The sequence below is a fragment of the Poromitra crassiceps genome, assembly GCF_964638095.1.
Source record: "Poromitra crassiceps genome assembly, chromosome: 3".
NCBI lineage: Eukaryota > Metazoa > Chordata > Actinopteri > Beryciformes > Melamphaidae > Poromitra > Poromitra crassiceps.
The window spans coordinates 55,242,244-55,267,644 of NC_139625.1; the positions used below are offsets into that span (position 1 = coordinate 55,242,244).

Sequence of the window (25,401 nt, forward strand, 5' to 3'; positions counted from 1 at the left end):
AGCCCTGAGTATCCACAGTCGAACGGGCTGGCAGAGAGGGCAGTCTGCAGCGCCAAACAGCTTATGGAAAAATCTCACCGAGACGGGACTGATGTGTTCCTCAATCTCCTGAACATGAGGAACATCCCCGCGATCAAACATTGGGCTCACCTGCCCAGCGCCTGATGTCCCGTCAGACACGCTCAGCTCTCCCTGTCAGCACCAAACTGTTGGAGCCAGCCTTAAAAAACGCCCAACAGATCGCTGCCCAACTCACGAACAAGAGACTCACCCAGAAGCGCTACTACGATGCGTCAAGTCACCCACTACGGCCGCTTACAGAGGGACAGGTGATCAGGATGCAAACCACCAAGGGGCACGACCGCCTGGGCACCGTGAAGGAGGTATGCAAGGAACCGCGATCCTACATCATCCAGTCCGACGGGGGGACATACAGGAGAAACCGCCGCCACATCCTCCCAGTTGCCGAGCCACCGCCACCGCAGGTCAACCCTGGCGACCTCGACCGTCAACATTCCAGCCCAGCCGCGCCAGACAGTCTCCCCGCCACGCCGCAGCCGACGACGACGATGATGACCAGCGGGCAGCCGAGGCCCACGGGGCACTCTCCCTCTCCTACCGAGGTCGGTAATGTGCCGTATGTAACACGCTCGGGTTGCACTTGCAGGCCAAATCCGAGATATGAGCAGTGACTTTTCATAGGCCGGGGACTAAAAAAAAAAAAAAATGAAGAAAAAGACATTTGCACTGGACTCTACTGTTTTTGGTCTGAAAGAATGCTAGTTAAAAAAAAAAAGGGATGAAAAGAAAAAGCAGATAAGCGTTGTTTGTATGCACTGAGTTCACCTTATAAATTGCTTTATTGTGCTCACTGAAAGTACCATTAATTGTTATTGTCAATAGCAATTTTGTCTTTCAAACTGCCACATACTTTAATTCCTCAGTAACGAATGCTGCCCGAATTATAACACAACTGTTTTGCTTTTGCCACATGTTAATGGCTAACCCATGTTCTTTGTTTTATAGAGGAGGCACAAACTAAAGGAAGGGGATGTAGATCATTCCAGTGAATGACTGTTCGCGTTCACGGGTGAACGTTAGGGACACCGTACTAGGGAAGTGCGCTATGGAGGACCAGGAGAGTCTTACGCTAATGAATAGAGTGTCCCCTTAATAATTATCCAATCATACAATTAAAAAGAGTAATTTCAAAAAGGATTCACAAATGACGTATTATTACACCATTAAAAAGTCGTATTTGGAAAAGGAACTTCAAAAACATCCATTAAACAGTGTATTTCAAAATGGAATTACGAATACATCATTTAAAACATCATTTAATACATTGTTTCCTTATTCCTATTCGAAATAACCATTTGGAATTGTATTTGAAGTCACTATATTAAATCCCTGATTCGAAATAACGATTGGAAATGCCATTTACCCATTGCATGACACTTTTGGCCTTAGCCTAGAAAAACTGTAAAACAATGCAAATTAGACATGTACTTTAATTTTAAATTTGACATACCTTGTAGGCCCTGGAGAGTCTTAAGCTAATGAATAGAGTGTTCCTTTAATAATTATCTAATCGTACAATTAAAAAGAGTAATTTCAAAAAGAATTCACAAATGACGTATTAATACATCATTAAAAAGTCGTATTTGGAAAAGGAACTTCAAAAACATCCATTAAAGAGTGTATTTCAAAATGGAATTACGAATACATCATTTAAAACATCATTTAAACAGTGTATTTCAAAATGGAATTACGAATACATCATTTAAAACATCATTTAATACATAATTTCCTTATTCCTATTCGAAATAACCATTTGTAATTGTATTTGAAGTCACTATTTCAAAACTAATTCAAAAAACCGTTTGGAAAACCATTTCGTTTTAACATGACACTTTTTGCTCTTTGTCCCCAGCCAAACAGTGTCAATCGTGAATCCATGAATCCATATTCGTAATTCCATTTTGAAATAGACTGTTTAATGGATGTTTTTGAAGTTCCTTTTCCAAATACGACTTTTTAATGATGTATTAATACGTCATTTGTACCAGGTACGGTACAGATAGATTTAGAAACAGGAGAGATCGCATAAAATGTAACTCTGACAAAACGTAAACAATTGCGTGTTTAAAGAAAATCATTGTTTTATGTTGCTTTTTTACGTTTTGGTCCGAGTTCTATGGTCTCTCCCGATTCTAAATATAGCTGAACCGTTTGGTTTGACCAAGTAAAACTCTTTTTATAAGCATTTTACGAAATGTCTATGGGAAAATAAATTGCGGAAGAAAATCTCTGGTACAGTGCTGAAGCAGGAAGTGACGTTCACTTTGCCTCTCTATTTCACCGGCCACCATCGGCATGAGTGTGTGTGTGTGTGTGTGTGTGTGTGGCATGGCCACATGCATGTGTTGTGGTGTGACAAATAAATGGACTGCATTTATATAGCGCTTTTATGCCAAAACGCTTTACAATGTGCCTACATTCACCCATTCACACACCGAAGGCGGCCAGCTGCCACGCAGGGTGCTGCCATCGGGAGCAATTTGGGGTTCAGTGTCTTGCCCAAAGACACTTCGACATGCGAACTGGAGGAGCCGGGGATCGAACCACCTGCCTTCTGATTAGTGGACGACCCGCTCTACCTCCGGAGCCACAGCCGTCCAAATAAAGACGGGTTTGTCCGTCCAGTACTTAAAAAAAAATAACGGGGAGAAAATTTAATTTTTTTTCTTTATTTTTTGTTTTTGCTCCAAATGAAATGTCACTCACGATTCAGTAGGTCACGGTTTTGCTTGGTTCCACCCTTAAAACTCGTTATATTTAATATTTTATATAAGGATTTTTTTTTATGTCTATGGAGAAATGAATGGAAAACTTACTTCCGGGGCAAGAAATGTCACGTGACTGTTGAGCTCTATACACACTTGCCATATAAATCCAAGTGTTAGATATTATGATCAATCCCTTCACCTATCTTTGTGCAGACTACACATACGAAGAGGTCCGCTCCTTTGGGGAGGATAAGTTGCGAGGGAAGAGTAGGGAAGAGAACCTGTTCATCCATTACATCCTGCAGTACAACCGTAAGGCCTTGAGTCGAGTCTACCCTAAAGGCCATGATCGTGTGGATTCGTCCAACTATGACCCTTACCCCCCGTGGGCCAGTGGCTGCCACATGGTGGCGCTCAACTTCCAGACAGGAGGTAAGTCGATGAGGTCATGAAGTAGCCTACATGACCAAACGGGAAAAAAATCTTTAACAACTGATTCCATGCTTATTTTAGGTCTAGCCGACCTTAAAGGAATAGTTCATCCAAAAATAAAACTGTTGTCATTTACTCCTCATGTCAGTCGAGAAGTGAACATTGGTGAAGATTGTATGTCCACATAACACGCAGGTAGGCTATGTAGCGCAGCTCCATGTCAGCCTTCTCCAACACAACTGAAGTGAATGGTAAATTATTCTTTAGAGTTCCCAAACGTGTGTGTGGAGGGGCAGAAGTACCATAAAATGACTCCAAACAGATTGGGGAGCATAATGTTCTGAAGCCCTTTCAGCCCAAAAGACCTCTATTTACACCAGTATTTAGCACAATTCACATAAAGACTAGTGCTAAATAATTACTTAAAGTCCCTGGAAACCAGAAATATTTCTTTATTATTTAGCATTTTGAGTTCATCACATCACAGGACCCTATGTTAATAAGCCACCAGCCAAATTTGAACGATGATGAACGTCGCAAAGTTTAGGTTTGACAGTCATGGCAAAACTCATGAGAATCAATTATTTTTTAGAGTGTATTTTCTCCCGCGGACTGTGTGGGCGTGTCCCGTCTGCAGCAGGTTTTCCGAGAGAGAGAGAGAGCGCGAGACAGAGGGGGGGAGGGAAACGGAGAAAGAGATCGAGTGCTGTGTGTCGAACACAGCACTCGTGCACGAGTGTGTGTGTGTGTGTGTGTGTGTGTGTGTGTTCGTTGCTCGGAGAGGGAGAGAGAGAGACTTGCTGCGACTGCACATCGCTACTGTGTCTGTGTGTGTGTGTGTGTGTGCATGGCCGCTGTCAGTGAGGGGTGAGACGCCGGCGCTCATCATTTCTAACATTTAAGCACACACACGCCCGTTGTAACTGCCATCGTTAATGTAGTAGGGATCTAAGGTCGGGTTCACACCAGAAAGTCTGGGTCCTTGGTTCGGGCCAGAGAAGAGGATGATACATTGTTTCGTTTTTCAGCTGGTTCGGTTTGCGTTCACAAGGCCAAAATCCACTAGTTCTGCCCACACGAACCAAAGTCACGTGGGCAGAAATCTCGTTCTATTATCCACACTATTTTTGTGAGGCTCCGCTGTAAAATAATTCTGGAAGCAATATCTGGACTAGAACGTGAGCAGCTGTGTGTTTACGCTTGTTGGCTTGACGCTGCCTGGATAGTACTCTGCACTGTATGAGCGAGAAGCACCTGGCTAGCGGGGTAATCTGCACTGCAGCGCGTGCCTCCCGGTGCCTCCTCGCATCGCATTTCCTTGTTGAACTCCGACGTTAAAAGTTTGCTCGTTACAAAATAACACTAGTTTTGGGAATGTAGCCTAATAATGTTTTCTATCACATCCGCTAACCTGTTGCTCGTTGAACAAGTCGGCATTTATCAGCTCAGCTGCAACGTTTACAGATGGGTACATAGACGCGCTGTGTTGTGTCCCTTTTTACAGTCTATGGTTGTGTCAAGCTAGACGTAACGGGGGAAGAGGACAGCAGAAGGAAGCATCATGGTGCATCATGGCCGCCAAAAATAAGGTGGATTGGCCATACAATTTGTCTGGGCAAAAGTAAACAAACCCTGCCACTAGTCATTTGTGTCTGTTTGTGATGTCGCTGGTAACGAGACGAGATAAGCTAGCTAACTGCTACAGCTAGCAAGCAGCTTCTTCTTCAGTGGGAGCTTCCAAAACAGGAAATAACCAAAAAAATCAACACAAAAAACCACGTGCTTCCTCCGACTAGTCTGGGTGGGGTTCACACCAGAAATGGGCCGCTCCAGAGTTCGCTTGAGAGCGGACCGAGACCACCTCTCACAGGCGAACCAGAGCGCGGTTTTTAGTCTGCACCAGAGTTCGAGTAGGAGCGTTCACACCGACCCTATGGACCGTACTAAAGGGGAAAGGTCCGATAGACCGGACTAAACAAGGCTGGTGTGAACCCGCCCTAAGATGTACTGGGTGCTTCTGGTGCAATATGTGCCTTGTTACCACGCTAAGATTGGCTTTTAAACAAGCCCTGACTACCGGCAGAGTCTACAGACAACAGCTGAACGTCCACGATCCAGCCCCAGTGGCTGAGACGGGAGGCGCAACTGTCGACTTCCAGCAGTATGTGCGGCCCATGTCGGATTATGAATGGATTACTTTCCAAAGCGATGAGAGAGCGTACAGAAAGACACTGGATACAAAACTGCTCCAAGCAAGATCTACCTTTGCTGTCACCCCCGGTGGCGCAGAGAAGTGGGGCAGGCTGGTGTCCATTCTGATCAGCGCGTTCTTCAAGAATGGAATATTTTCCGCGACTCAGCGCAATGGACGTCTGTATGGATTCCAGATGCTGAAATATGTCGCCAGGATCTTGAAGAAGTTTCCCATCCTTGTCGATTTTCCGGAGAAGATTACATCTGACTCGGTGACCACTTGGATAGAAACACAACTCTGCTTCATCCGAGAGAGAATACAACCGGCGCTGCGCTCCTCTGGAACTGAGACAACTCGACAAGAAAAGAAAGTTTCCAGGAATAAGCTGACATACCTCTGGCAACATCACAAATCAAAGGCAATCGATATCATTCTGAACAATAGCTGCTTTCCTGAAACTCCCCCCACGGTTAGTGACACATCCAAAGTGTATAACTATTACAAAGCTAAATGTCAAAGTGTACCGAGAGCTGCCACTCCAAATCTGGCCACGCCCCCCTGGTACAACTTCATTGACAAAATAGAGCCAGGCTATTTCCCAAACACCCATCCGTTTACAACAGATGAGGTGGATTCAATTCTGTCCTCCCTACCCAATAACAAGGCAAGTGGATCTGATGGAGTAATTTATGAGACGTTGAGAGCCACCAGGCCCACGTCAACACCAGAGGTGTAGTGCTATCTGGAGAAGTGGGGGAACGCACTATGGGGAACACTCCCCTCCCCTGGCACACGCACAGGTCCCAACAACCCCCCCCCCCCTCCCCCCCCGCACGCAAATACGCGTTATTATGGAACCCACACCGCGGTTCCGGCAAAACCATGCCCTGTGCCCGCCTACGTGGCAGTCAAGCTCCGGGATTGGCCAGGAGCGAGTATTTTATTCCCTTTTGACAGCTCTGCCTCTTGACAGCTCGGATCTCCCACATCACAAACACTGCGCCCAGCCCGGCGATTTCATTAACGGTGCCCCGAAAAAAATTATTTTCGCTTGTGAAACAAATGTTCAGTGTCAAAATCATAGGCAGCGTGAGGGCATCACGCATGGGACAAAAGCACATAAACAGCTCGACTTGCACTATAGGCTATATGAGATAAGAAAGGCCACATCTGGCCATGAAATAAAATAATACATTATGATGCATAATATGCTCAAAATTATTATAATTATCACTGGTATGGCCAAATTGAGATCATTTTCCATTCCTTCTTCACAAAGAAGCAATGCTCACCTCTATTCGATTAAGGCAGCCGTGCAAGTCTCCATGCACTGCGCATTCCACAACAAAAGAACATTGCCAGCTCAGATTGTTCATTTGTTTTGTTTTCTCCAGATAGTCCCGTATTCTGCTTTAACACGCTTTCTCTAAATTGGCCCAGTTGGCGTTGTGGGCGCTGGTAGATGCGTTCCATAACACACAGTCAGAATGTAGGCTATTCTGTTGCACACTGAATGTATTCTGTTACACACTGTTAATGCGTTAATTGTAGCAATATAAGTTCATATCAGCTTGTAGCTACGAATCGGGAGCTGTAACAGAGATCAAAGCGGCTGGATCAGGTGAGCTGGCACTGCCCAATTACGCACAGGGGGAGACCACGGTTTCAATGCGCAGATGAAATATCATCAAAGTTGCCAATTGATTTGTACTGCCGCCACCCACGGCTCAACGGGCGTTTCTGCACTCCTCCAGTTTGCCCATGACATTATTCAGGTGTTTGTTGTTTTTCTTCCTTGGGAAGAACCGTGGTGGGTCCCATAATAACGCATCGCAGTAGCACTCTTCTTCATGCTGTCGTAAATAATAATGCACAAAACACCCCTTGGAGAAGTGTGGGAACGCCGTTCCCCCGCGTTACATTAGCACTACACCTATGGTCAACACAAACTCTTACTGATATTTTCAATGCCTGCCTGATCAATGAGAAAGTGCCTGACTCCTGGAAAGGTGCCCTCATTCACAGAATACCAAAAAAAGACAATATTCCTGATGACCCTTCCACTTGGCGTGACATCTCATTACTCCCCACTATTTATGAAGTTTTTATGAAGTGCCTTCTCAGCCGCATCCTGCCCTGGCTGGTGGACACAGGAATTATCTCCCCCCACCAGAAGGCCTACATCAGTAGACAGGGAATGAATGAGCAACTGAAGTCCCTGTCTCCGATGAACTGGTCACAGCAGACTGACCACAGAGTCAGCTAGGAGAGTCCTGATTAATGCAAAGCAGGCTGAGGTCAGGCAGCACTGGTGTGGACTTAGACTGCAGGGGAAACTAGCGTGTCTAGGATTTGCTGACCATTCAGTCTCACACTCAGTTCTTAAGAACGCTGCGGTTGGTGAGGACATTCTAAAGTTTGCCATCAAAGCGAGACTGCAAGTGCTACCCACGAAATATAATCTGTCTACCTGGTACCCCCACACTCACAATCCATTTTGTTTGAACCATCCAGATTCACAGTACCATCTAGAATCCACAGCACACATAAAGAATGGATGTCATGCATACAAACAACTGTACATAGCTCGCCATGACCGTATTGTAAATATTGTGTCTGATGCAGTCCATAACATCATGCCTGCTAGTGCAGTACTGTATAAGCACAGTAGAGTGGTACCAGAGTGGTTTGGGTCTGCCTGTGATGTCTTTGCTAATATCCCCAATACACCCGACGCTGTTTTTGTTGACACCAGCCATAAGCAGGTGCTGATGCTAGAGGTAGGCTGTGTCTTTGACCTGTACATGGACCAGGCATTCCAAGACAAATATATAAAATACCAACCACTACTCGAGACCATCACGAGCCTAGGTTATACCTGTAGATACAGTGTGGTTATATTTGGAAGCCTGGGACATGTACAAAAATGCACCATGAGAGGCCTGCAGATTGCTGGCCTGACAAAAGCAAGAGCCAAACAAACTGTCAAATATTGCTCTGTCGCAGCAATTATTGGCAGTCTAGCAGTGTGGAGAAGGAGGTGCTATGTGTATCCATAAGTGCTCAGTATTAATTGACCCTGATATATTTGTTTCCCTGTTTATGAAATGTAATTTGTGGAACCAAATAAAGTATTTAAAATGTGTGAGAGAGAGTAACCTCGCGTCACCAGCCTGTGTGTCTCTCTCTGTGCTCTCTCTCTCACTAGTCCCGAGAGAGAGAGAGAGAGAGAGAGAGAGAGAGAGAGAGAGAGAGAGAGAGAGAGAGAGAGAGAGAGAGAGAGAGAGAGAGAGAGAGAGAGAAGCATAGCGCTTGGCACGACGGCACACAGAGTGGGAGGGAGACGGACAGCGAGGGAGCGCTGTCACTGGGGGCAAAGAACGGACAAAAGGAGGGGGGGTGCGGATTGCGCGCGTGTACAAAGGTTATATAGAGCTTATGACGTCATAAGCTCCTGCGTTTTAGCACCTCGCGCACTGCTGTCTTCAATGAGAAAGTACTTTGTAGAATCTTGTAGAAAAGTGTCGATTTTAAGGCTTTGGGTTGAAAGTAATGTATAATAATTTCGGAGGCACAAAATTACTAACATAACACCCTAAATAACATAGTTAGAACGTTTTTGTGGATTTTGTTTTCCAGGGACTTTAATATACAATTTTAAGTTGCACTAGCTGTTACTTTGTGAATTGGGCTAACACAGAGCTGTGTGTTGCTGTGTGTAGGCTACATACAAACTGTAACAAGTGATCAAAAATAAAAGATGAATTCTGGAGGACATGGTGGATTTTAGCAATTTATTGTGCAAACAGACCGATGTTTCAACAAACACATTTCTTCCTCGGAGTCAATGAGGAAGTCTCTGACGAAGATTTGGTTTTGTCGAAGTCAGTCTGTTTGCGCATTAAATTGCTCAAATTGACCGTGTGTGCTCTAGAAATCATTTTAGATTTTTGATTATTTGGTCCCTTTTCTGAGAGGCACCGGTTTTCCAAGGTTTGTCAGCTGAAGCGGGGAATCCGCGCATATCCCCTTTTTGTTCTAAGAAGCATAGGCCCCGTTCCAATACCCATACTTCCATACTATTTAGTAGGCAAAAAAAGAATTAGTATGTCCCAATACATAGTATGTCAGATGCAGTATGCCAAGAGTACCAGGATGTTGTACTACATCAGCTCCTATTTCGGAGTATGCATCGATGCATGCTGCGTCAGCCAAACTTCCCCACAATCCATTGCGCAGCGGAAGTTCTTCTTCTTCTAATGTTTTATGGCGATTGGCAAACAACTTTTTGTGCATTACCGCCACCTACTGGAGTTACGTCGCACTGACTGAGCTGCGTGTATAATCCACGCTCACCTCCATGACGCCGTGAACACGTCAATAACTATGATAAAAACACTGACAGAAATATGCACGTTATTATACTGTTAAGAATGAGACTGCATGTAAGTATCATCACATCAGTTTATTAGAAACAACAACATACATTACAACATAACAGCAATTTGTTTATTTGATTGTTCCAATTTTGTAAATGCTTAGTCTGAATTTTTTGTATAATGTACTGTTTGTTATTGCCAGACTTTGTTTATTGAATTTAAAAAAAAAAAAAAAAATGTGGCGCTGCGGACGTCGGCGGAAGTGAGCAAGAGGTCGGGGTTCAGGAAGCTCATGTGACGACAGATGTAGTGTGTCCCAATAGTATGCATTTTGCATGCATGCTACACACTACAATCCATACTTTGTGAGGGCAGCGGCAGTACATACTACAAGAAAGAAGTACAAGTATGGGTATTGGAACGCAGCCATAGTGTTTGTGTGCCCACACAGATAGATACACCCAGCTGAACAGCTCCCTCTTCAGTCTGAACGGACGCACGGGTTACGTGCTGAAGCCAGACATGATGCTCACTGACGGCTACAACCCTCACCAGAAGAAGAAAGAAAAGTACACCCTTGAGATCAAGGTACGTTTATGTGTGCGCACACACGCACGCACGCACGCACGCACATGCACGCACACACACACACACACACACACACACACACACACACACACACACACACACACCATCATCATCATCATCTTTTTTCCCCTTCTTTTTTTGTCACAGTTGAAGAGTTTTAACCCAGAAGCAGAGTCGGAGGCAGAGCAAAAGTTGCCAGTATTCATCACAAGGCCTATTTCTTCTGCCTCCTATCCGAAATGACTTACCCAAAATAGAGTATATCTTCACAACTACAAGGGCTGTATGAATAATCTTGCCCTCAAAAGAAAGCCAAGACCCATGAGATTACTACATAAGTGTCAGAATCAAGATATGTGTTACTGTGTCAGAGTCAATTCATCTGGAACACAGCAGAAAATTATTTTTTATCTCCGCCTAAAAAAAACACATTATTTTGAGTGAAAACCACCTTTGAATCATGGGATAGTAGCCCAATTCATATAGGAATTAGTAAAGTAATATCTGATGAGTAACTGTGCAAAAGTAGATGCTAAAAAAGTGAACCTGAGCAGTTTGTACAGATGTTTTACCACAGGCATGTCCAGGCAGACTCACCAAATGTCCCATTGTTCCCAATAGACCCATTTCACGGGGGCCATTTTGTGCCGAAAAAACACAGGTGCAAGCAAAACACTAATGAGGGTTTCCAACTTCCAATGATTAGAATGTGGTGTTGCTTGCACCTGTGTTTACCCTGCCTTTTCGGCACAAAATGGCCCCCGTGAAATGGGTCTATGGTGAATTCACCGCAGCTGAGACTGACGCGTTACGCACATGGATAACTCGGCAACCCATTGGCCGAATGTTATGATCGAAACCTCTATCGACCAGTCAGAGTCAGGAGAATTGAGGGGTGGCACCCAAATTCACCCTAGAAACACCAATGACGATCCAGAACGAAGCAAAAGAAGTAACCCCAAAGATAGTATATTGTAGCAAGATAGCACACTCCACTCTAAAAACCCTTTTATCATTATGTCAACAACCAGGACCTCCGTGACTCATATCAAACTAACACAGAGTCATTGAAGTATACTATGCAGCGTGCTTTCGAGCTGGAATATAACTTTTGACCACAAAACAGCAAAGGTAAGACATACTTTATATGATTTTGATAAGTTTTATATTTGCTACGTTTTGGCTGCTAGTTCGCTGAGTTTTCTTTGCACAGAGATGAGGCAGACATATCTGAAATCAGCGGAGTCTCTGCTTTCAAATTACCACTTGTTTGTGTGGGTTGCTTGAAGTGGTGAAATTAGCAGAAGCACTAAAGTGGACATACTCTGATTTCGTGTTTTTGTTACATGGCAATATAATCTCTTGGGGGTTGAATTGTGTTTTGTTTGGGTGGCAATGCTTGATAGATTATTTTAGCTGAGTTTCTCCCCGTCATTTTGATATGCTGCAAGTTAAGATTGGTCGTTGCTTGCGTGAGCTAGGAACGTCTGAAGTGCACTCATCTCACGCAGCCCCCTGTACAGGCTTTTGGGACCCTGTATCTCCTCCCTGAGGGTAACGGGGAGAACATGCTGTTGTGGGGGTGGTTTGTGTCCTTGATGATCTTCAGGGACCTCCTGAGGCACCGCTGGTTGTACAGTTCCTGCAGTTCTGGTAGCTCACATCCTGTTACGTGCTGGGCCACGCGCCTCACTCTTCTTAGCGCCCTGCGGTCCATGGTGGTACAGTTCCCATACCAGGTGGTGAAGCAGCCAGTCAGCAGGCTTTCAATGGTGCCTCTGTAGAAGTCCCTGAGGATTTTTGGCCTTAGCCCAAATTTCTTCAGGCGTCTGAGTCCGTGTAGTCGCTGTTGGGCCTTTTTGACAACAGTGGCAGTGTGGCTGGCCCATGTCAGGTCCTGGTGGATGTTGACTCCCAGGTACTTGAAGCTGTCCACCCTTTCCACCACTGTGCCATTGATGGTGATTGGGGGGTGTGTGCCCCTCCCCCTTTCCTGTAGTCTACAATTATCTCCTTGGTCTTGGAGACGTTTAGAGAGAGGTGGTTGTCCTGGCACCATTGTTCCAGGGCCTCCACCTCCTCTCTGTAGGCCGTCTCATCGCTCCTGGAGATCAGCCCCACGACCGCTGTGTCGTCTGCAAACTTCATAATGGTGTTCGAGGTTTGAGTCGCCACGCAGTCGTGGGTGTAGAGGTCGTACCAGAAGGGGCTGGAGACGCATCGCTGGGGCGCTCCTATGCTGATGGTCAGTGGGGAGGAGGTGAGGTTGCCCACTCTCACAACCTGGCGGCGGTCTGTCAGGAAGTCCAGGATCCAGTCACACATTGCTGTGTTTAGTCCCAGATCCTTGAGCTTGCTTACCAGCCTGGAGGGCAGCCTTTCTTGCTGTGTGAGGTGGTTTCCCTGTATTTTTTTTTATAAATGAGCTGACCATTCGCACCGTTCCGTGACGCCGCTCCCAGGTGGAGGCGGGATGGAGCCTGATCCGGCGCTATGACTACCTCCACTGGCGGAACGAAAGGCGTAACACAATTATCCATGACTCCACTTTCATCACTTTCACATCGGAGATGCGGATTACATATTCCGTAACATTTACCGCTTTCAAGGCCGGTGTGAAAGCAGACACACAGATACAGACAGGCAGACAGACAGACAGACAGACAGACAGACACATGCACACACACACACACAGGGAATGGGGGACACAAGAGGATAGAGAAAACAAGAAAAAATACTGCTGCATCCTGACATTTTCCCATTTCACCTGGCATGACTTCAGTGACTAGGGATCAGTTGCGTCATTATGACTAATGGGATTTCCACAAATCAACCCCAAAAGCATTTGTTTCCGGCAAATTGATCATCAGATCATGGGACATTAAAACTTGCCGTTGAAACCTATGATAATAAAATATTAATGCATACATACAATAAATTGTACAATACATACATTATGTAATCCATCAATAAAAGAAATCCATAAAACTGCATCATATCCATGTCTGTGTTGGACCCCATGCAGGTGATCGCCGCCAGGCACCTCCCTAAGCTCAACCGCATCGTCAGTCCGTTTGTAGAGGTCGAGCTGTGTGGATACCCCGACAACGAGGAGAAGAGCAAATCCCGCAAATCCAAGACCAGTGGATCCCCCGACAACGAGGAGAAGAGCAAATCCCGCAAATTCAAGACCAGTGTCCAACGTAAGGAGGGGCTGAGGGGGCTAGTGGAGGGAGAAGACAAAGTTAAAGGTATGGGCAAGGAAAGAGGGGGAAGGGAGGAATGAGAGTGGAGGATCCTGTCGATGTGACAGACAACCACTGCCCCAAAATTGATTAAAGAGTAACTAAACCCCAGATATGTGAGGAAAACTGACATCTAGTGGTGAAAAGTAGGGTACTGAACTGACCATCTGCTATTGGCTGGTCTTTGGGCCAGCCAACATGCCAACTTAGTAGTAGGTAGAACGCATTACAATACACATGAGTAAAGGTCTTTGCACACACAGTCTGTTTGTTTAGTATGTGTTTTTTAATTAGTCATCCAATAATCGTTATGCACAGGAACCTTGCACACTGAGTCAGATTTTTTTTTTTTTTACTTGAGTAGGTTTCTCAATCGTCAATTTTCACTTTTACCTGAGTCATTTTTTTATGGGAGTAATTGTACTTTTACTTGAGTATAATTCTTCAAGACTCTACCCCTGCACCACCATGCCCATGTTACTATAACTCATTGAGTGCCAGCCACTTTTGGAAAACGGATGCTCCCAGTGCCAGCCCTTTCAGAGCGTTTTCAGTGATAACTGAAGACCCACAGAATATTGTGTGATATTACTATGTAAACACCGAACATGCCCAAAGAACGATGAGACTCTCTTGTATCATCAGCAAAAAAAGGTTTATTGATATCATTTTCCGTTCTTTAGTTATCAGCCGGAGAAGATAGGTTGATTTCACCAAAAACAGACGTTTCAAACTAGAAGCTGAGATAATGAGCCTTTTGTGAAATGAAGCATTTCAAGCACATCACTGACTCTGAAGCTAATATTTTCTGATGTAGTGACACCTCAAAAATAATTTCCTTCAATAAAAGAGCAAAAACAAAGGAATTTTGATGGCAAAATAATATTTTTTAGCTGCAACCAGCAGCGCTGGCCCCTGTGTGGTCTTGATTTACTGCTGGTGGGCATCAGATATTCTAGCTTGTGTTTGCCAATCTGTCTGTCCATCAAGCCTGCTGTCTGGGTCGGTGTTGTATGGTGCCCTGTGTGCCCCACCCCCCTCAACTGCACACTCCTCCTCCGTGGGAGTGTCTCTGGTGGCTCTCTGCTCTGAATTTTCCACTGCACGTTTCAAAGTGCGCTGCACCCAGCCTATTTTCACAGCACTCCGCCGTTTTTGTCGCCGGCTCCCAGCGCTTCCAGCTGAGAATAATTAATCTTTTCAGAAAGACGCTCGTGTCGGGTGCTCCTTTTCTGGCAACTAATCATGTGGAGGGGCTATCGCGTGTGGGAGCAGATTGGCACAGCTAACGTTACAGCATGCATCGGTTTCCGTGTGCCCAGTGCCCACGGCTTCTTCTCTGTTTTTTTCCTCACCTTTCTCTAATCTGGAGAGCACTGTCGCCACTAATGGGTCCGTAAAATAGCTTATACACGTTCAACATCCCCCATATTTTTACAGGAGATGCATCAGGCTTTGATCCACGTCCCACCGTCAAAAAACGCAATTGACGTCTTTAGACGTCATTGGCACTCTACGTTACTATTTGAATTGACGTCTTTAGACGTCATTGGCACTCAATGAGTTAATCTGACCTTGGTTGGCGGCTTGCCCATGTTACTTTAATCTGACCTTGGTTGGCGGCTTGCCCATGTTACTTTGTTACTTTAATCTGACCTTGGTTGGCGGCTTGCCCATGTTACTTTAATCTGACCTTGGTTGGCGGCTTGCCCATGTTACTTTAATCTGACCTTGGTTGGGGGCTTGCCCATGTTACTTTAATCTGACCTTGGTTGGGGGCTTGCCCATGTGACTTTAATCTGACCTTGGTTGGCAGCTTGCCCATGTTACTTTAATCTGACCTTGGTTGGGGGCTTGCCCATGTGACTTTAATCTGACCTTGGTTGGCAGCTTGCCCATGTTACTTTAATCTGACCTTGGTTGGCGGCTTGCCCATGTTACTTTAATCTGACCGTGGTTGGGGGCTTGCCCATGTGACTTTAATCTGACCTTGGTTGGCTGCTTGCCCATGTTACTTTAATCCAACCTTGGTTGGCAGCTTGCCCATGTTAATTCAACCTTGGTTGGCTGCTTGCCCATGTTAATTCAACCTTGGTTGGTGGCTTGTCTCCCTAGGTGATAACGGTCTGAACCCGGTGTGGAATGACCAAGCACCAACACCAATGGTGTTCAAGGTGTACGAGCCAGAGCTCACCTTCCTGCGCTTCGTGGTCAACGAGGAGGACATGTTCTCAGACCCCAACTTCGTAGCTCAGGCCACATTTCCTGTCAGAGGCATCCGCTCAGGTGGGAACACGCCCATGTACAACACGTCCAGTACACCAGTGTTGATAGTGTATCAGTCTGTATAGAGTCAGTCTGTAGTGCTGCCATTTTGTCATCCAAGCACTAGGGGTGTCACAATATATCGTCCCACGAAATTTCGCGATGGTAAAACGTCACGATATGTATCGTTGAGATGAAATCTCATCGCGAAAAAAATCTTTTTTTTTTCTTTCTTTTTTTTCTCCAAAAAATAGACTAAGAAACGTCTTTGTTTGTTGAAGTTCAATGTGTGGAAAGTAGTTCAGTTGGACAAGTCTCTGAAGAGACACATGAGAAGTTATACAGGAGAGAAACCATTCAATTGAGTTTCTGGCAAAACTGTTTACTTGACAGGAAAAACTGAAGATGCATAAAAAATAGATTAAGAAAAGTCTTGTTGTTTGAGTTTGAAGAAAAACTGAAGATGCATAATGAGAATTTATACTGCTGAGAAACCTTTTAGTTCAAAGTAAATCTAAGTGACGGTGTAACTCATTCTATTTCAAGATAAGCCTTATCTCCAATCTCATGTTTTTTCTAGTTGTTATTGTAATAACAATTTCCCACAATAGCATGTTTTGTATTTGTGCATTTCAAATAAAATACTACTTTTCCAGTCATATATTGTCATTATTCAAGTTTAAAAAAATATTGTTAAAATCGTATCGTATCGTATCGTTATCGTGATACGTATCGTATCGTGAACTGAGTGTATCGTGACACCCCTACCAAGCACCCTACCTTCTGTTTGCTAAAAAGTATCATTTGTAGTCATTTTGTAAGATTGTCAATTTTTCCAAATGGCAGACAGCTCATTTTGGAATTTGGATGGGTTTGGAGTTCAATTCATTACACTACTCGTTATATTACTTATAAAAATAAACTCCCACTGTGCATATAGTCTCAGAATCCAGAGATACAATATGCATTTCTCAAATAAAAAATAATTACTATATTATGCTCTTTGACATCACAATACTAAGGAAAAATATAAAACATATTTTTACTGCAATTAAAATGGTAATTTGTTACTCCGTCACTAGGACAAGTAATATTATTGTTTAACACAGTCACTAAGGAGGATGCATGTTTTTTGTGTTTTGACAGGTTACCGCTCAGTACCCCTTATGAACTGCTACAGTGAAAACTTAGAACTAGCCTCTCTGTTGGTCCACATCAAGAAGAAGTGACCGAAAACGTGTTCTTGAAGCGGTCAATGTTACACTCCTGGACGTCTTTAATCTCTCATCATTTAGGCTACACGCCATCTTTCTGCTGTGCTTTAGAACAAAAGAGAAGAAAATAAACAGCAGCAAGTTCTCACTCACTCACTGGAGCCTCGCTTCGCCGCGTCCTGCCTCCCTGTTTGATGATGAAATTCATCCCAGCATGTCTTCGTCTTCATCTTCTTCCTCATCTTCGTCTTCTTCTTCGTCTTCTTCTTCTTTTTGTTTAACAACGGTTCCCATCCAGCCAGCATTACCGGCACATCCCAGCAATGGTTGTATGCAGCAAGTTATGAAGTATACTATTCTCAAGGCCAGATTAGCACCCACAGTGGCCCCTGGGCACTGAAGCTCCCATGTCAAATTTGATTGGACAACAGGCTGGAGAGGTGGAACACAGAGGTTTGAGGAGTCTGATTGGACCATTGAAAATTTTGACTTTAAAAAAAACTATAGTGTTGTACACAGTGTACATTTCTGGATCATTTTTATATTCAAATTTGTAGAAATCTTTTTTATATAAATTATATATTATTATTGTATATATTTTTTATATACATTTTTATATTCAAATTGTCTAAAATTTTCTGAACCAGGCCTGTTAAAGTCATTATCATAAAGGTGACAAAGAACCATCTTGCCGATATAGAGTATTGTGCACATGGCAATGGAGGAGGTTTGAGTTCAAAGCCATTTTTTCCTTTTCCTTTTTTTTAAAGATAAAATAAATTATATTTATCTTGAGGGTGGGTTCACTGTCAGTCAGATCTCGTAAAATGATCAATTGTATGCACAGAAATTATCATTTGACCACAAGTGAAGTAAATGCTGCAAACCAATGGCTCAAATGTAGTAGCCTGGTACACCAGCCCTCATCGTAGTTCGGCACCAGCGAGAATCAGAAGCAAGGTTGAAATGTTCTTGAAGCGGTAAAAGTCACACTCCTGGATGTCTTTTTTCTATCATCGTTTACATGTTTGGATATTTTTGTCAATTTATTGTAATTGTAATTGTGTGATTTGCACTGATTTGCACCATGCGCCTACTACATAATTGCCTTGCCCCCATTGGCTGACTTTGGCTGTTTTCCTGGTTCCTATTTAAACAGGTTCCAGTCTTTGTCATACCATATGCCAGATGAAGGTCGCATGACTGAAACATTGCATTGTACTGAATAAAAGTCTTCTCTAAGTGAAGTCAGTGTGCGGGAGTCTTCCTCTTCAACTGATCCTGCTTCTCCGACGCACCTGACGCACACGGTTGTGCAGATATTTCCTCTCTTTGATACTATCATCGTTTACATCTTTCTGCTGTGCTTTGAACAAAAGCCTCAAACGAAATTCATCCCATTTGGTTGCTTTTGATTTTTTAATGAGGGAGAACAAGGGGAAGTCATTTTAAGGATTTTAACAACATAATTTAACCTTTTTTGTGGGGAAAATCAGACACAAATTATTATTTAAAATATAATATTTTAAACACATCTTGAAACATGCCTTTAGGCAGAACTTACCCCAAAACACTTTTTTTCCACCTTCCAATTATGGCTTTTGGGGTGGTGTGTAAAGAATTCTGGTCAGAATTTCCACATTTGAGACCAAATTTATAATATTCTACAATCTTTATCATTTTCAACAGCATAAGTGTCCTTCAAACCAGCTTTTTTTGCCCTCCAAAACGGTCCAACCTGACGTCACGGCGTACTCCCCCCTTTCCCACTCATGCCAGGAGAGTTGCAACATCTCCATTCACTCCAATGGACCCATTTTTAGCGCAAGCCCTTTAACAGCGCGATGCATCATGGGGAATCGCCTACTGTGGCTAATGTTAGCTGCTAGTTAGTTATGTTACATGGCAGTAAAACGCCACTGAATGACCAAATTGATGTAACTTTTAACCATTTCGGGCAAAACCGTTTCCATACGGATCCATCAGCGTCGGTTAGTTGTTTATAACGTGGCTGTATTGATCATTTATCGTATTATTTATCACTGAAAATACTGGGAGGCGGGCCATAGCGTCTCTGTCGATGATTTGATTTGACAGTTCTGGGCACTGGCGTTGGCGTTGGCCAATCCCCCAAATCGATTGTGTTCCAGCGCAAAGTGAGTGGGTTTCAGGACGAAACAGTCTCGAGCCACTTACGTTATCTTTAGAGCAGCGCAGTAAATACAATATTCCTGGAATGCGAGTTCAACTAAACAGTTACATGTCCTCTGCATTCTACAGCAAATAAATGTAACCGAGCCAGAGTGTAACTCGGCCAATTGTATTAAAATTTCGACAACGCCACCTTAGGACTTTCACCCAAAGAATACCTTGTATGAAATCGAGACTGGTATCAGACCAGAGTAACCACAAATATGGTTTCACCCCACACAGGAATCCACAAATTAAATCAGAGACGTGAGAGAGATACCAGATACAAAATAGATTTATTTTACGCAATAAAATAAATCTGATAAAAAGATGTGAACAGCATAAGAAATGTTCAGTAGGTAGAATGACCAATACTAACTAACCAAACACAAGTTATTAGGAATGGAGGATATATCGATGATACTACGAGGGAACTTAACCCACCTACAGTATAAGAGGAGTCGCAGTCGTGGTTTAAACCACACCAAACACTACAATAAAATATGACAAAAGCACACTGTCAAACAAATGCACATTGAAAACCAAAAGGACCACTATGCTGCCCTCCTATAAAGGTGGCCGGGCACCTCGATAGAATGTATCTATCCTCAACAAGGTTTGGTAAGAAGTTAAATTAAATTACCTTTCTATTTAAAACGCTGGGAGAATAAAAACAAGAAATAAAAGGACACCTCAAGTGGCTTGTTTTACAAAGGCTTTGCTATAGGCAAAACAGCAGCGGCAGTCTCTGCTGTACAAGGAAATACAAAAACAAGCATTAATACATGAATGATAATTACACCTCGAATGCACTACAGTAACCATTACCAAACATTGTACCTTAATTGGCTGTGAATGATACCACACGCTGGACACACACACACGCTGGGTTTCACATGCCGTTTTGTGGCCACACACACGCTGGGTTTCACACGCCGTCTTCTGATCACAGAGCACAAGGATACACGCATGCATTAGTTTGGATATCAATTGGTTACAAGTGAGGTAGAAGATCAGTGTCAATAGAGGGAATGCACGTGACCTCACGGACGCGACAGTCAGTGCGGGTACGCCCACTCAGCTGCAGTGAGTGTCAAAACGTCTAAACAAGCCAGGTGGCGCCGCCGGGTCAGGGTGTTTAGCGTTCAGCTTCCGCGAGAAAACAACGAAAATGGTAAAGTGCTGTTGTGCCATTGACTGTAAAAATAGATTAAACAAGGCGTCGGAGGTATCTTTTTACAGGGTGCCGAAAGCTAATGAAACGGCCCCGGTCTTCTCTGCAGCTATCCAGGGTTTCAATGAGGGCTCATTCATTCTCTGGCTGTGTTCTACCTGCACAGATATAACGTTACATGAGTGATAGTGTTCACTATGAACAAAGCTAGGGACAGCGTATGCTATATTTTTCTTAATAAAAGTTGTAATAAAATAAATATGTACCTCTCCACATACAACCAGAATATCCATTGCTGTCCTCGTTACTTTAATGTCGCCAACAAATCCAGCCTTGAAGTATGACCACGCGTCCAGGCTCTTGTATGCTTTCATGCTTTGGTTTGTGTATTTCCCCGGCGTCGATATTAAGTAGCCTACATATAAATGTCAGGAAACCCTATTCCTGGCCACATGTCTACGTCCATGGACCACTGGTTCTTTGGCAAGCTGTAAGGGTCACATTCGAGTCCAACTGCCTTTATTTTAAGCAGATAATCGTTTATATTAGCCGTGGTTTCGCTACTACCCCTGGCAGAAGCCACGTTTGTTTTGGAAATTTGACACTCAGTGCTGCTCAGTCCGGCTGAGGGGGCGTGTTCGGGAGGGGGCGTGGCGTCGGTGCATTCCCTCCCTTGCTTGCTGTACCAACCCGTCGGACGGGACACAAGTCTCCAGACCAGCAGCAGCCGCACACGGATACGTCTAAAAGACAGTTACGGCTTTAGCGAGCCATTTGAACAAGTGGCCAAATGTGCGCACACACAAGCAATCACTTCAGCCTACCTCAACCAGGGAGTGTGAGGACACGCTCAGCAGCCCAGACAGCAACGCTCCAACCGGGGGAATGAAAGGTGGAGGCACCTACGTTACCGGTATTTATTTCCGGGGGCTGATGTGGGATCTAACTGGATTGGTTGTGTCGCAAGGGTAATAACCTATGGGCGTGCCAGGGCGTGACCTAACCTACAGGTTACATAAAGACATTACAATTTGTTTTATTTTGTATCTTACATACTTATTGGCCAAGTTATGATAGTTTATTCTGCCAGGGTACAGAAGGGAGTATAGACCAATTATACGCCTACGTCACAATGACAACAAACAGCGTCAGATGCGCAAGACGGAGGCAGAAAGACAGACTCCGCGCAGCCCTGTCAAGTAGTTTTCCAGTGGTCCGAAAACTATTCGAGCAAGACATGTCTTCGTGTTGTACAGTGGGATGCCAGAATCGGAAAGCTATTGTAGCAGAGTATTCGGGTCCGCCTATTCACACTTGGTTAATAAAATAATAAACGATAGAGCCAGGCTGTAACGTTATAACCAGCTTCACCTTTATTCTCCCCACATATCCTGTTCTACGGCAACCGGAGGGAACATACACAGCCTCGCACACACGCAATAGAACACAACACAACACTGAACAGTCTGTTACACTATCAACAAAGCAAGGACTAAAGTTTTACTGAATCCCGTCAACTCATACTGCTTTTAATGCTAACCGTAGGTGTCTTTGGTTGCAAGCCCAAAGAGGAAATCGTTAAAAATGCCCGACTTTGCAGTGCTCGCTCATTTCATATCAGGTATGCTGTAGTAGGCTGCTAGTGACAGCCACATCGCTCGGTTAGTTAACAACCAAGTAACGTTAAATCAAATGTCATTATTGAGTTGAACTGATTGGAACGAGGACATCATTAAAAATGCACGAAATGTAGTGCTCTAAATAATCAGGTAAGCTGCCTGAAACTGTAGGCTGCTCAGCCACATCACTCGGTCAGAACGACCAAGTAACGTTACATAATGTCATTATTGAGTTGTGTGCATTATCAACATAACAATATATCTTTGCAAGTTACAGAATAATTATCTACGCTATCCCCAGTTATAAAGGAATGCACGATATATGTATTGCTGGCCACTCTAGGCTTGGCGAATTGACAGCGCCAGTGCGTATGGTATGGGTCTGTAAGACGTATCCCATTAACCAACGTTAATTTCGATGCATAACATTGCTTATCACTAGGCGATAAGCTGTGGTAGTAAGCCGAGAACTGCATTTTAAAACTAAAATCTAACTGTGTGTCGCAGATGAGCACAGAGCAGTCCTGACAGCGACGTCTTTCACACAGCTCTGTCTGTGTCAATGAGCGGCTCCGGGCTTTTTGCCTACACGATGCGCGCGCAGCTCCATGTTGACAAGCTGTATAAGGGGTCTATAGGCGGCCATCTTGTCTGCAGAGTTTTCAAATCAAGTAGAATACCGTTTTGCAAGAAAACTGGGGGGGGTCAGTCCCCCTTTAAGCATTTACATGATGGTTTGGCCATTTCAACTTTATTTTACGGGGGGGGGGGGGGAAAGCGCCTGTCATCCCAATTCCAAGGGCAATTTCGGGGGTTTTAAGGGCAAAATGCCCCGAGCCCCCGCTAATTTCTGACCCTGGTCACCCTGATATATAGCCTTTCATTAACTAAAACAAATTGCTTGCAAAATGCCTTACATAAGCCTCTCTGGATGAATGGGCAGATGAAGAAGCAAGACTTTCTCGTGTTTCTATTCAATATAACAGCAATATTTGCATTTGTTGTTTTCTTAAGTTCTGTTCATCCTTCATCCCACCAACCAAAGCATCATCAAAAACATCACTGCTTCACATGCCCCCCCCCCCCCCCCCCCCCCTCCATTCAGTAAATGTTATTTAATTGAATACAATTAATTTCAATTTCGTATCACAAGAGAAGCAGTATTTATGTTATGCATGCATGGGAGCATTTTGTTCCTCAGAATTCATGTTATTTGGTGTGAACCGAAAGAGAAACAAAGATATTTTGATGATCACGCCTGTTTTACCATATAGCTGCATTACCTCAGAATATGATTACTACAGCTCTCATTGTTTCCACTTTGGCATTGTACCAGAAGCTTGCTGCTTTAGGGCAGCTGAAAAATTCTAAAGTAGAAGCTGTCCTGTCGTTTCCCACTCCTGTCAGTCGCCGTGGGCTCAGACGTTTGATGGAGATTACAGGAATGTTTGCAGCAACTTTTATGTGGTTGCAACACCCTTTCTATACCTGTATTAAGTTCTCTTGAGTGAGTCCTGTCATTCAGTTACCTGTGCAGTAAACATTGGATGGCCTTGATGTTACTCTTTTGACATTTTGACATTAGGAAGAGGTTAACTCTGGTTGACGTTAGGAGTGGGTTTTTCCACATGATGGGTTAACAGTGGTTAACATTGAAAGGTTAGCAGTGGCTAACATTAGGATGGTTTAGGTTGGGTTAAAACAGACCTGGGCAACTGGCGGCCCGCGGACCACATGCGGCGCGCGAGCGCCTCCTGTGTGGCCCACGCTGGAATTGAAAAAAATAAAAATAATTAACAGTGCACCTGAACGCAACATGCAAGATACCCACTGAATAAGTGTCCAAATGTTCATATCATTCTGGCCAATACTCCACTTCTGTTATAACATTTCAGTCTGGAATATATGGAATATCTTTCAATAATCTTAATGGATAAAAGGATAAAAGTAATCTCGTGTGTAAGAAATGACTGTTCTACATTGAAGTAAAAATTTAAATAATTAACTTGTTGGTTTTGGATTTATTTAGCTTCAAGAGTGTGTAACACTTATGGGCCGTTATACTGTAGCTTAGGATAGCACAATATAATATCAAGAAATGCAAATTCTGATTAGGCTATATCTATTGGCAATGGTAACGTTAGGTACGCTCAGGGAGGATAAATTGAATGAACAAGGACAAAGGTTTAAGAAAAAATGTAAACACAGGTTTATTACCGTAAATTCCGGACTATAAGACGCACCGGTGTATAAGCCGCGGGACCAAAATTGACTATTTTTTTCTTCTATAAGCCGCACCGGTCTATAAGCCGCGGGTGTTTTGATGTTTAATTACCATATGAAAGGGTTCGTGCACAGAGAGGAATGTCGGGAAAGCGATGGCTGTTTGGGGAAGCTCCCATTTATTAACATTTCAACAAAACAAAACAAAAGTCAGGTCACTAATCCCCAGACAAAATCACACAACAATAGGCTATATGTGCAGCAAACCTGTAACCAGAGAAGTCAAGTCACTAATCCTCGTCTTCCTCTTCTTCCTGCGTACTGAAACCACCAAAGTCCTCATCTTCAGTGTCGGAAACGAACAGGTTCAGGGTGGCTTCGTCAACCACTCTCCTCTCTCCTTCATTGTCACTCAAAACCAACGAACTCCTCTTCATCTATAGCTGTGTTTCCATTACAGTTTTTCGCAAAAGAATTGCGATATTTCTACAACTTCGACAATGTACAATTGCGACTTGTAGGCGTTTCCATTGAAGTTGCGTTTGAGTGATTCCCCGTTGCAGCAGCTGCCACAGTGATTACGCACGGGGATCTGCCCCATATCCCGTCCCCTGCATGCTCAAATCCAACCAATGGTCAATGGAAATCCCAACATGAAGTTACAATGCATATAAACGAGCCTGATTATCAATTCAAAAGAAAATGAGTCGCAAAATGTTGCTGGCTGCGTGAATGCAGTCAGCGCGACAGGCAGAGGAAAAAAGGTAGCCTAATAGCCTACAACTGGTCCGATTTAGAGATGGAGGGGGGAAAAGGCTGATTTGGTTCTATAATTGCACCTGAAACGTGTGCAATGTATTAGCCTACTCACAGTCACTGTATTCACTTCAGACAGCACCAGTGTGTGCTTTTCATCCTCTCATCTCGCCGCTGTGCCAAATGCGCGCACACAGGCAGCCTGCTGTCACCATGGACCGATTTCTGCCATTAAACATTATCTAATTTGCCCGGCTACGCTTTTGCGCAACACTCGTCTTTCTGCTAGGTAGCGTTGCTTCAAAGTTTTCCACTTGCTGCGGAGGTTTTGAC

At 44.0% G+C, this 25,401-nt stretch overlaps 1 protein-coding gene across 1 annotated transcript in view; it reads left to right on the forward strand.

Annotated features, from left to right (window-relative positions):
• Window positions 1–18,332, forward strand: part of LOC310773165 (1-phosphatidylinositol 4,5-bisphosphate phosphodiesterase gamma-2-like) — a gene marked incomplete at its 5' end in the record, with an annotated part of 98,751 nt that extends 80,419 nt beyond the window's left edge. The window contains 5 exons of the mRNA XM_083633075.1: window positions 3,003–3,221; window positions 10,246–10,382; window positions 13,408–13,585; window positions 15,743–15,913; window positions 17,039–18,332. Of these exons, the coding sequence (XP_083489201.1) occupies window positions 3,003–3,221; window positions 10,246–10,382; window positions 13,408–13,585; window positions 15,743–15,913; window positions 17,039–17,121 (788 nt within the window). The 3' untranslated portion in view covers window positions 17,122–18,332. The remainder of the gene's footprint in view (window positions 1–3,002; window positions 3,222–10,245; window positions 10,383–13,407; window positions 13,586–15,742; window positions 15,914–17,038) is intronic.
• Between the last annotated feature and the right edge of the window lie 7,069 nt (window positions 18,333–25,401).